The sequence below is a fragment of the Sinocyclocheilus grahami genome, unplaced genomic scaffold (genome assembly GCF_001515645.1).
Source record: "Sinocyclocheilus grahami isolate Dianchi unplaced genomic scaffold, SAMN03320097.WGS_v1.1 scaffold208.1, whole genome shotgun sequence".
NCBI lineage: Eukaryota > Metazoa > Chordata > Actinopteri > Cypriniformes > Cyprinidae > Sinocyclocheilus > Sinocyclocheilus grahami.
The window spans coordinates 256,280-271,279 of record NW_015505387.1 but is presented as its reverse complement, the minus strand read 5'-3'; the positions used below and the strand labels follow the sequence as shown (position 1 = coordinate 271,279).

General features: G+C 34.1%; 1 protein-coding gene and 1 pseudogene across 5 annotated transcripts in view; one reads left to right on the top strand and one right to left on the bottom strand.

The window, feature by feature from the left end:
• Nucleotides 1-1,306, bottom strand: part of abhd18 (abhydrolase domain containing 18) — a 9,484-nt gene extending 8,178 nt beyond the window's left edge. For 2 of the 5 annotated variants that reach the window (XR_001610294.1, XM_016286228.1), the window contains exons 1-2: nucleotides 1,174-1,306; nucleotides 520-639 (exon numbers count right to left, since the gene is read on the bottom strand). Coding sequence is in view for 4 of the 5 variants with exons in the window: in XM_016286228.1 (XP_016141714.1) it covers nucleotides 520-611 (92 nt within the window). In the remaining variant the exon portion in view is untranslated. Of the gene's footprint in view, nucleotides 1-330; nucleotides 387-519; nucleotides 640-1,020; nucleotides 1,058-1,173 lie in introns of those variants that run through there. The other 3 variants (XM_016286230.1, XM_016286229.1, XM_016286231.1) reach the window with 3 other exon arrangements.
• A 1,852-nt stretch (nucleotides 1,307-3,158) lies between these two features.
• On the top strand, nucleotides 3,159-14,341 carry LOC107595738 (zinc transporter ZIP8-like; annotated as a pseudogene).
• The last annotated feature ends 659 nt before the right edge of the window (nucleotides 14,342-15,000 follow it).

Sequence of the window (15,000 nt, the reverse complement as noted above, 5' to 3'; positions counted from 1 at the left end):
TACAGTATCTCACAGAAGTGAGTACACCCCTCACATTTTTGTAAATATTTTATTATATCTTTTCATGTGACAACACTGAAGAAATGACACTTTGCTACAATGTAAAGTAGTGTGTACAGCTTGTATAACAGTGTAAATTTTTTGTCCCCTCAAAATAACTCAACACAGCCATTAATGTCTCTGAAAGAAGAAAGTCACATACACCTAGGATGCTTTGAGTGTGAGTAAAACACAGGCTAATTTTCATTTTTGGGTGAACTAACCCTTTAAGTGTCCACATAATTTGCATATTCGTTTTATACTGTATATATTTGTTGGGTTTGGTCCTACATCCATATCTGTCGCCTTTGGAAGATTCTTTTGGTACAATAAACTTTAAAGTCCACCTTTAGATGAAATATGAACATAATACATCACACTCATACCACTGCTAATCATTATTGAAGCATCATTATTTAATCATGTCATAAGTGAAGTCGTTGAATATTCATTGTTTAATTATTTATTTTTGTAGTATACCTTTTCAGGTCCTCTGGCTTTCCCCATCCTTGGATAAAGAGTTTGGTGAGGAGAAGCCTTCTATACAGAACATCCAGCCGACTCAGACCCATTGACAAAAAAACATTCTTCTGCAAAGAACAAAATACACGAAATCAGAACTTGACACAAGTCATAATCCATCAGTCAGCAGCCTTATGGCTTTACACATTCCGACAAATAAGAACTGAGCAGCTGAGTGGGTTCAGGAGCACAACACTCACTTATAGGAAACTAACAAAGCTCCTGCTAGACAGTGCAAATGACAAATCTTTGGTAATCAAACTTTACAGGGCGCTGTAATTTCATTAGATTCTGAATGAGAAAAATAAGTTAGGTATTGGACCTCTCACTCATGATAGTACTGACTACTGAGTAACCCCTGGACAATTGACACTTCAATGAGTTCTTCTTCTTATTTTGACCTTAAAATGACTATCTGGTCCCTAAAAGAAGAACAGTGTGTAAACATCCCATACTGACCGTCTGTTGTAAATCTAATCAGCTGTCAGCGAGGACGCTGCAGTAGAGTTGTATATATAACGTTATGGTTTGACAAACTGCTGGTTTTTCCAAGCCCACCAAAGACTTTAAAACAAACTGCGTATGAATGAACGTACGGAAATAAGGATATACCTCAATCTAAAAGGGATGTGGGTGTCTCTGAAGAAACCGGATCAGTAAACATAACAAAGGGCGAATTCCAGGTTGATGCTGGTGTAGCGCCAACCGAGGGAGGGTTCACTCACTTCTTCTTCTACTACTTCTTCTTCTTCTTCTTCTGTGGGTTTATTGGCGAGTTGCATACCAGCTTTTAGGTGCATATCGCCACCTCCTGTGCTGGAGTGTGAAGTGATTTCAGTCTAGGTGTGTATTTTCAAATCTATATTCTGCTCTTAAGATCACCATTTTTAACGTATTTTAAAACAGCTTTTACCATTTTTCCGGATCCTTGATTTGTATTTAATACATTTCTTATTGTAAATTCTTTGCATCCCATGTTGTAGAGTTCTCTTTTTAATTCATTCCTTTCCTGCTCATACCTAGGACAAATTAATAACACGTTCTACTGTTTCCTTTACTTGGCATGTTTCACATAACCCTGTACTATGTTTACCTATTATATAAAGAGTCGAATTAAGTTTAGTATGTCCCATTCTTTATCTTGCTAAAATAACCTGATCTTCTCTACTGAAACTATATAGCCATTTACTTTTTCTAGTACTGTTATGTATATTATAAAGATGCCTTCCTGTAATACAAATATTCCACTTTCCTTGCCATTTTTGATTGCATGCTTCTTTAACTATACTTCCTGGTATATCAACATGTACCCAAACAAAATTCACTATTATTCCTGCTTGTCTTAGTCTATAATATATTCATTATTTCTATGAATATATCATTTCTAACTGACTGGAATGTTTGAAGACTAATAAGTGATGCCATTGAATCAGAACATATCAGAACTTTGTTAGGCGTTACTTCCTCTAGCCAACAGAGTGCCATCTGAATTGCTACCATTTCAGCAGTGTAAACTGAAGTTCCATCTGTTAATCTCCCAGTTTCCGACTTTAAACTCTGGAACATAACATGCTGCTCCAGTACAACCCGTCTCTGGGTTTCGTGAGCCATCTGTATATATTGGAAGAAATCCATAAGCTGTTCTGATATATTCTAATGCATAGTTCTTGATATCAAAGATGTTCTGTCCTTTTTTAATAATATCATGAATTTGTAAATCCACCTCTGTTTGCCTGAAAAACCGAGGAATTGGAGAAATTGTAACCATTGTTGAAAAAGTTATATTATTTATTGACATCTCTGAGGCCCACTCCTTTGCTTTCCAGGCAAAACTTGATCCAGCTAAGTTTGTTGTCTCCCAACTTTCCTCTAATATAGATGTTGATGTATTCAGTGGCACCAGTAGATGGTGGTGCAGTACAGGATCATTTAACGAATTAGAGTCGAGCTCTACAAATACTCCTAGTAGAACTCTCCAGGATTTTGTTCAGATTTTCTAGTGTCATTTTAAACCAATACTGTAGATCCTAACATGATTAACATGATTTCTTCATTGCTCCAGATGCAGTTTCCCACCCCATCGCTTTACGTTTAAGAAAATCTTTATATATTTATAGTTATAAAACAATTTAATTCAGGAATAGATTTACTTCGTCATTTTGTATGCTATATTTAAAGATTTAGCCGGTTTTATCTCGAGCATCACTGCAGAGCAGAGTTCAACTTTGGTTTAATAACATAATTAAACATTTGAAACAATGGTACTTGAATTAGGGGAACTTCTCTGTCCTCTAAGATGATTTTAAATTTTAAAAAATGCTCTAAAAAGAGCTTCTTCTCTTTTTTTTTTAAAGATTCAAGTAGTCAAAAGTGCCCCCATAGGTAATTCATTGAAATATATTTGCTCACAGTGTCTGTTATAGGTGGATCCATAAATATTTGAACATTTCCAGTTAGTGTCAGCGAAACTGAAAATGAATAAAATAAATGCACACGGAATAGCATTGCAATTACACGCAGGCTTCGCCCACGTCCCGCCTACAATCAATAGTGCAATGTTTTGCCAGGTTATGAATTAAGCACTGCGTATTTATTCACATGCTGTTCACTCATTGAACTAACTAGCTGCTAATTTTGCCTGCATTGGTGTCTTGAAAAAGTTACTTTAGTGTAAATTCATTTGTATTCAATCTCATATCAAAATAACTGGGTTGTTTTGATGAAGCCACTTCTGCTGCATTACAGTCGGGTTGTTTTGACCGCAGTAGGCTTCTAGTTTGTGAGTTTATCATGGTTCGCTGGGTGCCGAATGGAGGCGCGACATATTGGTCAGGTCACCGAAGATACTAATAGTGGAGAAATAATTAGCTCTTTTAATAGTTTTTTATCTTTATTCTTAATATGCAACTTTGCTTGCTGCTCATTTGTGTTCGAGTCAGATTGAGTCTTCTGCTCCCGGGATAATCTTCGGACTGCATGGACGCTTAAACTCTCGCTGCTTTTGCTTCATTCGTGTCGCTTCAGACCGAAACGTGTGGTCTGTAAGCATGGCAGGCATTCCCAAATCTTTTCCTCATGTGTCCATAGGCTTTCTAATAACTGTAATCTCAGGATTAAGAGCCAGCTCTCTGCAGCAGGTTTTCGTGAAGGATATTGTGGCTGTTTACGGAGAAAACGGTTCACTGGATCTCAATGGCATTAACATTTTATTGGAGACAATTGTGCAAGACAAATTGGACCCGAACATTCCTCTGCATGCTCAGGTAATCTGGTAACTTTAGTTACTAAAAGTTATTTACTAAACTTGTAAATAATATTTGACACTTTATATTTTTAGGCACATGAGTGATTCTATAATTGCAGGTACATTTGGTGTGCGAAGTCATTATTTTTTTCTGCTTTTTCTGCTGTTTAATACTGTGTTACTCATTGTTATGAATTACAAGATGTTACAGTCCATAACAATATAATATTTTTTTGCAAAAAGTGTCTTAAATAGCTGAAAATCATGATTTCTTGTTGTCCGAGTTAGTCAGTGCATTTTTTCCCATCATGTATCATTGTGTAATCAAAATATTTTATTGTACTTTTTCTTTTTGTAATATTTCATTCATTTTATTTATAAAAGCCCTAAAGAGTAATTTACCTAATTCTACAATATTATTAAAAAAAAATAAATAAAAAAAAAAAAACTTTTTTCTTATAAAAATGTGTGTCCGTAAATCTTGCGTCAACTCTGTTACCATACCATACTTTGCCTTTAAATGAATAACCTGATCTTCTCTACTGAAACTATATAGCCATTTACTTTTTCTAGTACTGTTATGTATATTATAAAGATGCCTTCCTGTAATACAAATATTCCACTTTCCTTGCCATTTTTGATTGCATGCTTCTTTAACTATACTTCCTGGTATATCAACATGTACCCAAACAAAATTCACTATTATTCCTGCTTGTCTTAGTCTATAATATATTCATTATTTCTATGAATATATCATTTCTAACTGACTGGAATGTTTGAAGACTAATAAGTGATGCCATTGAATCAGAACATATCAGAACTTTGTTAGGCGTTACTTCCTCTAGCCAACAGAGTGCCATCTGAATTGCTACCATTTCAGCAGTGTAAACTGAAGTTCCATCTGTTAATCTCCCAGTTTCCGACTTTAAACTCTGGAACATAACATGCTGCTCCAGTACAACCCGTCTCTGGGTTTCGTGAGCCATCTGTATATATTGGAAGAAATCCATAAGCTGTTCTGATATATTCTAATGCATAGTTCTTGATATCAAAGATGTTCTGTCCTTTTTTAATAATATCATGAATTTGTAAATCCACCTCTGTTTGCCTGAAAAACCGAGGAATTGGAGAAATTGTAACCATTGTTGAAAAAGTTATATTATTTATTGACATCTCTGAGGCCCACTCCTTTGCTTTCCAGGCAAAACTTGATCCAGCTAAGTTTGTTGTCTCCCAACTTTCCTCTAATATAGATGTTGATGTATTCAGTGGCACCAGTAGATGGTGGTGCAGTACAGGATCATTTAACGAATTAGAGTCGAGCTCTACAAATACTCCTAGTAGAACTCTCCAGGATTTTGTTCAGATTTTCTAGTGTCATTTTAAACCAATACTGTAGATCCTAACATGATTAACATGATTTCTTCATTGCTCCAGATGCAGTTTCCCACCCCATCGCTTTACGTTTAAGAAAATCTTTATATATTTATAGTTATAAAACAATTTAATTCAGGAATAGATTTACTTCGTCATTTTGTATGCTATATTTAAAGATTTAGCCGGTTTTATCTCGAGCATCACTGCAGAGCAGAGTTCAACTTTGGTTTAATAACATAATTAAACATTTGAAACAATGGTACTTGAATTAGGGGAACTTCTCTGTCCTCTAAGATGATTTTAAATTTTAAAAAATGCTCTAAAAAGAGCTTCTTCTCTTTTTTTTTTAAAGATTCAAGTAGTCAAAAGTGCCCCCATAGGTAATTCATTGAAATATATTTGCTCACAGTGTCTGTTATAGGTGGATCCATAAATATTTGAACATTTCCAGTTAGTGTCAGCGAAACTGAAAATGAATAAAATAAATGCACACGGAATAGCATTGCAATTACACGCAGGCTTCGCCCACGTCCCGCCTACAATCAATAGTGCAATGTTTTGCCAGGTTATGAATTAAGCACTGCGTATTTATTCACATGCTGTTCACTCATTGAACTAACTAGCTGCTAATTTTGCCTGCATTGGTGTCTTGAAAAAGTTACTTTAGTGTAAATTCATTTGTATTCAATCTCATATCAAAATAACTGGGTTGTTTTGATGAAGCCACTTCTGCTGCATTACAGTCGGGTTGTTTTGACCGCAGTAGGCTTCTAGTTTGTGAGTTTATCATGGTTCGCTGGGTGCCGAATGGAGGCGCGACATATTGGTCAGGTCACCGAAGATACTAATAGTGGAGAAATAATTAGCTCTTTTAATAGTTTTTTATCTTTATTCTTAATATGCAACTTTGCTTGCTGCTCATTTGTGTTCGAGTCAGATTGAGTCTTCTGCTCCCGGGATAATCTTCGGACTGCATGGACGCTTAAACTCTCGCTGCTTTTGCTTCATTCGTGTCGCTTCAGACCGAAACGTGTGGTCTGTAAGCATGGCAGGCATTCCCAAATCTTTTCCTCATGTGTCCATAGGCTTTCTAATAACTGTAATCTCAGGATTAAGAGCCAGCTCTCTGCAGCAGGTTTTCGTGAAGGATATTGTGGCTGTTTACGGAGAAAACGGTTCACTGGATCTCAATGGCATTAACATTTTAAATTGTGCAATTGTGCAAGACAAATTGGACCCGAACATTCCTCTGCATGCTCAGGTAATCTGGTAACTTTAGTTACTAATACTAAACTTGTCCGAAGTCATTATTTTTTTTTTCAAATGGTTATATTTTTAATTATTCTAGTACTGTGTTACTCACTGTTATGAATTACAAGATGTTACAGTCCATAACAATATAATATTTTTTTGCAAAAAGTGTCTTAAATAGCTGAAAATCATGATTTCTTGTTGTCCGAGTTAGTCAGTGCATTTTTTCCCATCATGTATCATTGTGTAATCAAAATATTTTATTGTACTTTTTCTTTTTGTAATATTTCATTCATTTTATTTATAAAAGCCCTAAAGAGTAATTTACCTAATTCTACAATATTATTAAAAAAAAATAAATAAAAAAAAAAAAACTTTTTTCTTTTAAAAATGTGTGTCCGTAAATCTTGCGTCAACTCTGTTACCATACCATACTTTGCCTTTAAATGAGTGGAATTATCTCCCACAACTATGTAAGATACAGGACATGAAGTCACTTTCCCTCACTGTTAAGATCTGAAGCACTGAAAAGTCTATGTGCTCTCTCTAAGAAAACATTTGAATCTAAAATGTTCTTACACCAAGAGTTATTTTATAAAGTGTCAAATCTGTTACCACAAAAGGAAAACAGATTTTTTTCATTGATCACACTTTGTGCTATTTAAAAGTCTTTTATTCATGATTTCATTAGTGGCATGTGCTCTTAGCATTTATGCTAGCAAGTGGAGTTTTTGGCAAAAAATAAAGAAAATGGTCAATTCTGTTACTGGCAAACTCTGTTACCAAGGTAGAGTAACAATGCTGACAATGCGGTAACAGAATTGACAGTCCATCGGACAATTCTGTCAATTCTGTTACTTTACAATTCTGTTACTTAAAGGTGCAATAGGTGATTGTCTTCAGAACATTTTTTTCTTATGCTGGTTGAAAGTCTCTTCACATCCCGATAGCAAGCAAGTTAGGTGGTCTAAATTTATTTATCTGTATTTATATATTCTGTGGAAGGCGTAGGACCAAGAAATGTGCATCCAATCAAAACACTAGGTCCGAATGTTTTAATTGGCTTTCCTACCTGCCTGTCAACTTATCATCAGCGCGTTCACGCACGCTGTGCAGACAGAGCGAGAATGGCAGACAAACATCAACAACCCGATCTTCCTTCCTGGTATTGTAGTACTTTTAAAGTTTTCTCACCGGTGAATGACACATGATGTAGCCCAGCAGTTCCCAATCAGTCCTCGCGCCCCCCAGCTCTGCATATTTTGCATGTCTCGCTTAGTTAACACACCCGATTCAGATAACCAGCTCGTTAGAAGTGAGCTACGTGTATGATCTGTGTTCCGATCGATATGATCCCTACACAGTGTTCATTGCTTCCTACTCCCTGAGCGGGGGAAATCCGTTGAAGTTTACTTCACTTCGGAACATGGGCTGGAATTGGGAACCGCTGATGTAGCCTATTGTAGTAATGTTGTCTCTGGTATTCTGGTCTGTGAGCGTAAATGTGTTCAGGGGGCGTGGCTTTGCAGATTGCAGGGAGGATGGGACGATTGCTTTCAGTGCTATCAGGCTAAAGTTAGCATTTTCCAAGATCTCCTACTGCACCTTTAAAGGGTCAACTCTGTTCATGAACTATTTTCACAAAAAACAATACAATTGTTGTTTAAAATCTAATAAACGTTATTGATTTATTTTTGCACCCTTATAATATTTCAACAACATTTTTTTTTTTTAACTGGATATTGTATATAATACATTTTCAGATGAAAAATATTTGCTCCAAGTGGACGGTTCTATGAAGGCATAGGTATTTTTTTTTTATTTTTAAGGTATGCATAGGTGAAATATTATCTCAGTTTCAAGTGATGGAATGTAAGGACTGTTTGTCTAATGAAACAAGAAGGATTTTTCCTGTTATGATTTATTGTTATTTCTACACATTGGCTAATTTGTCAGTAACAGAGTTGACAAACAATCCTATAAAGACATCGGTTTTTTCATTAAAAGTAAAAAAAAAAGGAAGTAACTTGTGTTTGGCAAGCACTGAATTGTTCAAATTAAATATGTTTTCAATAAGATACTGAAAAACATTTTTTTCTTAACTTTCTGCAATGCCAAATGTATCTCCAATTATAGAATCACCCACATGCCACACATTAGAGAGCATACACAAAAACTGTATAATTGGATTAGTTTTGTCATTCTTAGTCCTGTCTCATTGACTTCTGTTTCTGTTTATCAGTGTGTGTCTGGAGCAGATATTCTGGTGCACTATGGGCTTCAGAACCTCTCTCATCTGACAGAGGAACATCTGGTCACTGTCTGCCCGGCTCTGCTCAACCAAGCTGTACTGCCACCCTGTTCAGCTAAACCTCCGCTACACAGTGACACTAATCTTCGTGGTGAGTCTTCATCTGCTGAGTACTTCATATTTGAACTTTCCAAGTCTACAGTTGTCAAAGACCTTTCTTCTGATATAAGCCAGCATACATTTAAATTTCATATCCTCTCCGTGTGAAGAATGGCAGAGAATGATGGGAAGTTTGCCACCTGAAATATTTTCTATGTAAAGTTAATATAAAGTTGTATACTTTATATTAATTCACCATGGCAATTAAAGTAATTTTTCATCTCAACTTTATGCAAACCTCATAAGATGAAAAAAAATGATAGGCTATATAATTTAAATTGGTATGTTTTGTATTAGTGCTATTTTTGTACTGCTTTTATGCATAGCTAAATAAAAAACAACACTATATGTTTTACTATAATTAAAATATACTGTATTACAGTAATGAAAGTCACTGTTGAGAATAATGGCAATTGCAAACAATTGTGTTTAATTGCCATTAAAAATGCCACTTTTTTTTTCTTTATGCAAAATGTCACTTTTCATTGACTTAATGCAAAAAAATCTCAGAAGAAAAAAATCTATATTATTTAAACTGGTATTTTTTTGTATAAGTGCATTTTTTGTATTGATTTTATTCTAATTTAAATAAAAACGACTATAATAAAAATATACTCTATTACAGTAATAAGAATCACAGTTGAGAAAAATGCAATTACAAATGTGTTTAATTGGCTTAAAAATAATGTCACAAAACAAAAATCTTCCTTTATGCAAAACACAACTTTTGTATTAGTGCTATATTTGTACAGATTTTATGCTAATTTAAATAAAAACTGTAAACTTATTTAAATAAAAAAACAATATTTTTTTACTATAAAAGTACAAAAGTACTGTATTGAGAATAATGGCAATTATAGACAATTGTTTAATAGTCTTAAAAATTATGTTGCAAAGCAAAAATATTTCTTTATGCAAAATACCTATTCTCATTCAGAGTTATTATTTTTAGCTAAACTAAAACTAAAACCATTAGTTACTTAACTAAAAATGTGTTACTTGAAATAAAATAAACATTAACTGAACTAAAATATATAAAAACGTTTTTAGCTAGTTGCCAACGCAAAATGTGTCATTCAGAGTTATTATTTTTAGCTAAACTAAAACTAAAACCATTAGTTACTTAACTAAAAATGTGTTAAAATAAAATAAAATAAAATAAACATTAACTGAACTAAAATATATAAAAACGTTTTTAGCTAGTTGCCAACGCAAAATGTGTCTAAATTTTCATTTAGTTTAACAATGTACTCAATTAACTCAAATTAAAATAAAAACTATTAAAAACTATATGGACATATTTATTTAAAAAAACAAAATAATAAAAATAACAAAAACATAAAAATGACTAAAATTAAAACGAAAAATATAAAAACAAAACAATTCAAACTATTTATAAAAACTATAATAGTTTTTATAGCACTTATCTTAATGCAAAACAATAAAATCTTTTACTATAATAGAGTAAAAACGTACTGGTTTACAGTAATGAAAATGTCATAAAAGTCACAAAGCAAATAAAAACACAAATTTCTATATTTAAACTTTAAAAAAACACCACATGAATGAATATTTTTGTGCATATATTATTGTTATACTGCTTTTTTTCTTATTTTTTAAAACAATGCTGTATATCAGTATAATAGAGTAATAATGTACTGTAATAAAGTAATGAAAATCACTGTTGAGAATAAGGGAAATTACAGACAATTATGATTAGTTGTCTTAAAGAATAACGTCACAAAGCAAAAATCCGATTTACCTTCATGTCTAATTTGAGCTGTGTGAGCTTTCCCCTTTCTTTCTGCACACAGTATGGGGGTTTGGCTTCTTGGCTGTTACCATCATTAATCTGGCCTCACTGCTGGGTCTGACTCTCATTCCTGTAACTAAAAAGCCCTACTTCCCAAAAGTGCTCTCCTACTTCATAGGTCTGGCTGTAGGCACACTCTTCTCCAATGCTGCTCTCCAGCTTATACCTGAGGTGAAATGCTTTTCCATTTCTCCGTTTCATTTCATTGTTCAAAGTTTGCATTAGTCCTCTGAAAGCTTTCTTCAAGTCATCTAGGTCAGTTTAGGACAGTCTTCTAAGAGGTTGTTGACGGTCACATTGGTGGCACAACAGGATTATGAACCCAGCAACCTATACACTGGTTCATTCTTGCTTCATAGAAGCCCTGAAATCAACCTCCAACCGACAAGCTACCATTTCACATCTTTAATTGCTGTCTTATCAGCACCATGATGCTAATGCTGATTATTTATGCTTACAGTGATTACACAATTATAAAATGCAAAATGCTCTTTGAACTGGACTCATTAATTCAGGCTTATTTTCTAGAAAAGTGCATACATTGCAGACATTTCTTGATCGTTGCATGACGTGATGTTCGTTTTGCAATGAATAGGCCTTACATGTTTGAAATATTTATTTTGGGTTTGCAGTTTAACTTGAACTAATAATGTGTATGTGTACACGGGGAACTATCTGGTTATCTATCTGGTTTAACTTGCTCAAAGATATATGATTACATGATTAATTCCTCTAATTGAACAGGCCTTTGGGTTTGACCCAAAAGCAGACGGTTACATTTTCCAAGCTGTTGGGATCTTTGGTGGATTCTATGCGCTGTACGTCACTGAAAAAATCCTGAGGATAGTCCTGAAAACAGAACATGAGGTGGGTTCATCTCAGTATTATGAAGACTGAACATTAAGAACTCAATTCATGTGATATCTTTATTAATTTTGTAGTCTTTAAAGGGGTCATATGATGCGATTGAAAAATTTTCCTTTCTCTTTGGAGTGTTACAAGCTCTTGGTGCATAAAGAAGATCTGTAAAGTTGCAAAGACTAAAGTCTCAAATCCAAAGAGATATTCTTTATAAATTTAAGAGTTAACCACGACACAGGAAGTGGTTGTAATACCAAGTTCTTAGACATTGTTCAAATAAGTACAAGCTAGAAAGAGAAGGAATAAATAAAGAGAGATACATTTTCGCTAAAACAATTCCTTCAGGGTGGTACATATATAATTCCAATTGAACTGCAAGCAAATGGCCGTGGTTCTTAATGGTAAATGTCAGATATGTTGTGTATTAGCATGTATGTTCTTTAAAACCATATACAGTAATCATATGATTCACTTTTGAACCCTAGCACGGCCACGGACACAGTCACTTCCAGCCCTCAGAGAGCATCCAACAGAACGGCGTCATCAATACGGTGGACTCTGCCAATAGCGACAAAGCCAGCATAACCTTTGGCCCTCCAGTGGAGCAGGTACAACTGGTCAGGTCTCACAAAACTACAAATAATGCCAAGAGATATGTGAATGGTCTAAATATAGCCATACGTTACATAAACAGTATTAAAATAGCTAACAGTTTGGGAGATACTGATTTATTCCCACATGAAATGAAGTTAAAACTTAAAATGATACATTTACTATAGTAAAACTACGTAATTTTTTTTTATTCGTCAGGTCTCACAAAACTACAAATAATGCCAAGAGATATGTGAATGGTCTAAATATAGCCATACGTTACATAAACAGTATTGGGAGATACTGATTTATTCCCACATGAAATGAAGTTAAAACTTAAAATGATACATTTACTATAGTAAAACTACGTATTTTTTTTTTATTTGTCTTGCAGATGGCTCAGAGGAAGACAGCTGGCCAGCGTAAAGACGGTGGCATGGATGATTTCCCTGAGCGATGCTCTACACAACTTCATTGACGGACTGGCCATCGGCGCTTCGTTCACCGTGTCTATTCTCAGCGGCTTTAGCACTTCTATCGCCATCGTCTGTGAGGAATTCCCTCATGAGCTGGGTAAGAGAGCTGGGTAATGCAGACTCTTTTACCCAACTGGAAATGTTGTGAGTTCTGACCTTTAACCCCTACGCCAAACGACCTCTATGACTACTGCCCTTTGAATGTTGACTTAATGGAAAAAAGTAAACCTGTGAAGCACATTTGTGTTCTGTCTCCCCCTGTAGGCGACTTCATTATCCTGCTGAACGCAGGGCTGAGTATTCCACAGGCCGTCTTCTTCAACCTGCTGTCTGCTATGTCCTGCTACGTGGGACTGGTCCTGGGCATCTTGTTGGGAAGCACTTTTGCCCCCAGCATCATCTTTGCCTTTGCTGGAGGCATGTTCCTTTACATTTCCTTGGCTGATATGGTAAGAGCAGTGTGGGTTAGAAAGTACAGCACATAACGATTTATCACATTCATCAAGAAATGTATTCAGTAATGACTCATTAAATCGATCAAAAGGGTGAGTAAAGACATTCAGAATGTTAGAAAAGATTTCCATTTCAACACTGCAAAAATGATTTTCTTATTTGTCATTTTCCAGTACAAATAAACAGTCTTAAATTCCATTTACTTGAGAAACAAAATGATGAGATATTAAGTCTTGTTTTCGCAATAATGTATCAAAATAAGAAAACATATCTGCCAGTGGCATGTTTTCCATTTAAATTGTGTCTTTTTCTTACCCCACTAGCAGATATTTTTTCTTGGATTAAGCATAAACATACATTTTTAGATATTCGTATGGGAAAACAAGACAAAAACTTTTTTTTTTGTATTTATTTATTTGTAGTGAAATAAATTGTTCTTTTGAATTTTCTTTTTCAAGAATCCTGAAAAAAAAAAAAGTATTCCACAAAAAATATTAAGCAGCACAACTGTTTTCAACATTCGTAATAATGTTTCTTGAGTAGCAAATCAGAACATTAGAATGATTTCTGAAGGATTATGTGACACTAAAGTAATGGCTGCTTTGCCGTCACATAAAAAAATTATATTTTTTAAATATATAAAAGTTTATTTTAATATTTTAGTTGTTACTGTATTTTTGATCAAATAAATGCAGCCTTGGTGAGCCTAAAAGACTTCTTTGAAAATTTTTTTTTTTTTAAATCATACTGACCCTTAAACTTGTGAATGGAACAGTATTTCAATGCAATAATTTTTACTTATAGCATTTAGGGTTTTTCCCGCATGACTTGAGCTAAATAAGAAATTATATTACCATTTTTGTCAGAATTTATTGCTTCATTATTCATTTATTTCAGGTTAAAATTCCACTTTTAATGCCTAAATGGAACATAAATCTGTGTTAGCGGAGCAAATACTGACCATCTTTCTCTCTCACACATAGCTGCCTGAAATGAACATGATTGCTAGTGAACAAGTGCAGAGCATGAAGACCGATATCATTTTTTTTGCAATCCAGAACGCAGGAATGCTGACAGGATTTGCCATGATTCTTCTCATCACATTGTACGGTGGGAACATTAGCCTGGACTGAGCCCTCGCTTCATCCTGCCCTTAAATTCTGTGCCCATTCCAGATCATTCTCTCATTTAAGCTATTTATTTGAGAAGATACTACTTCATACTATTTTTAAATAATTTATACTGTGGAAACTCGAAAATCATTAGGAGTAAAATAATTTGATGATTTGTATAAGCTGATTATTCTCAATATATATATATATATATATATATATATATATATATATAATTCTAGCCATTTTATACCATTGTAAATAACTGACCTACTAATCATGTTTTGTAGAAAAGAAGGCACAGAGTGATTTATGGCTTACATTTGGTGCTGTTTGAATGATCAAGTTTGTTACTTTGTACAATAGGAACTTCTAAAATCATGCAAAATAAAAAGGCAACCTTTTACAACAGAATTGTATTAAAAAGTCCAAATTGTATGTCTTTTTTTTCATTGGACACATCCATCTGTCATACACAGCTGATGACATATCTATACATTTAGTTATTTAATATTCATTAAACACAATGTACACTTAAAAGCATCTTTAAAACAGTACAGTCAGTGCAATATCTTTACAGATCAAATTAAAAACATTTTCTCTCCAAAAATATACATCTATATAGATCTCAGAACATTAATTAAACCCACTTTACAAGACGTAATCAGAAAACTAAAGTCACACCAGGAGGTAAAATATCTTAAACAGTTTGGACTGGACAAAGTTATTGGGTGAATCTCACAAAACAAGGTCATATTTCATTCTAAAATCAAAAGAAATAAGAAATGATACTTTGCTTAAAGATGTTTTGTCGTTATTTTCAAGGTATTGTCGTCAAGTATTTATACAGA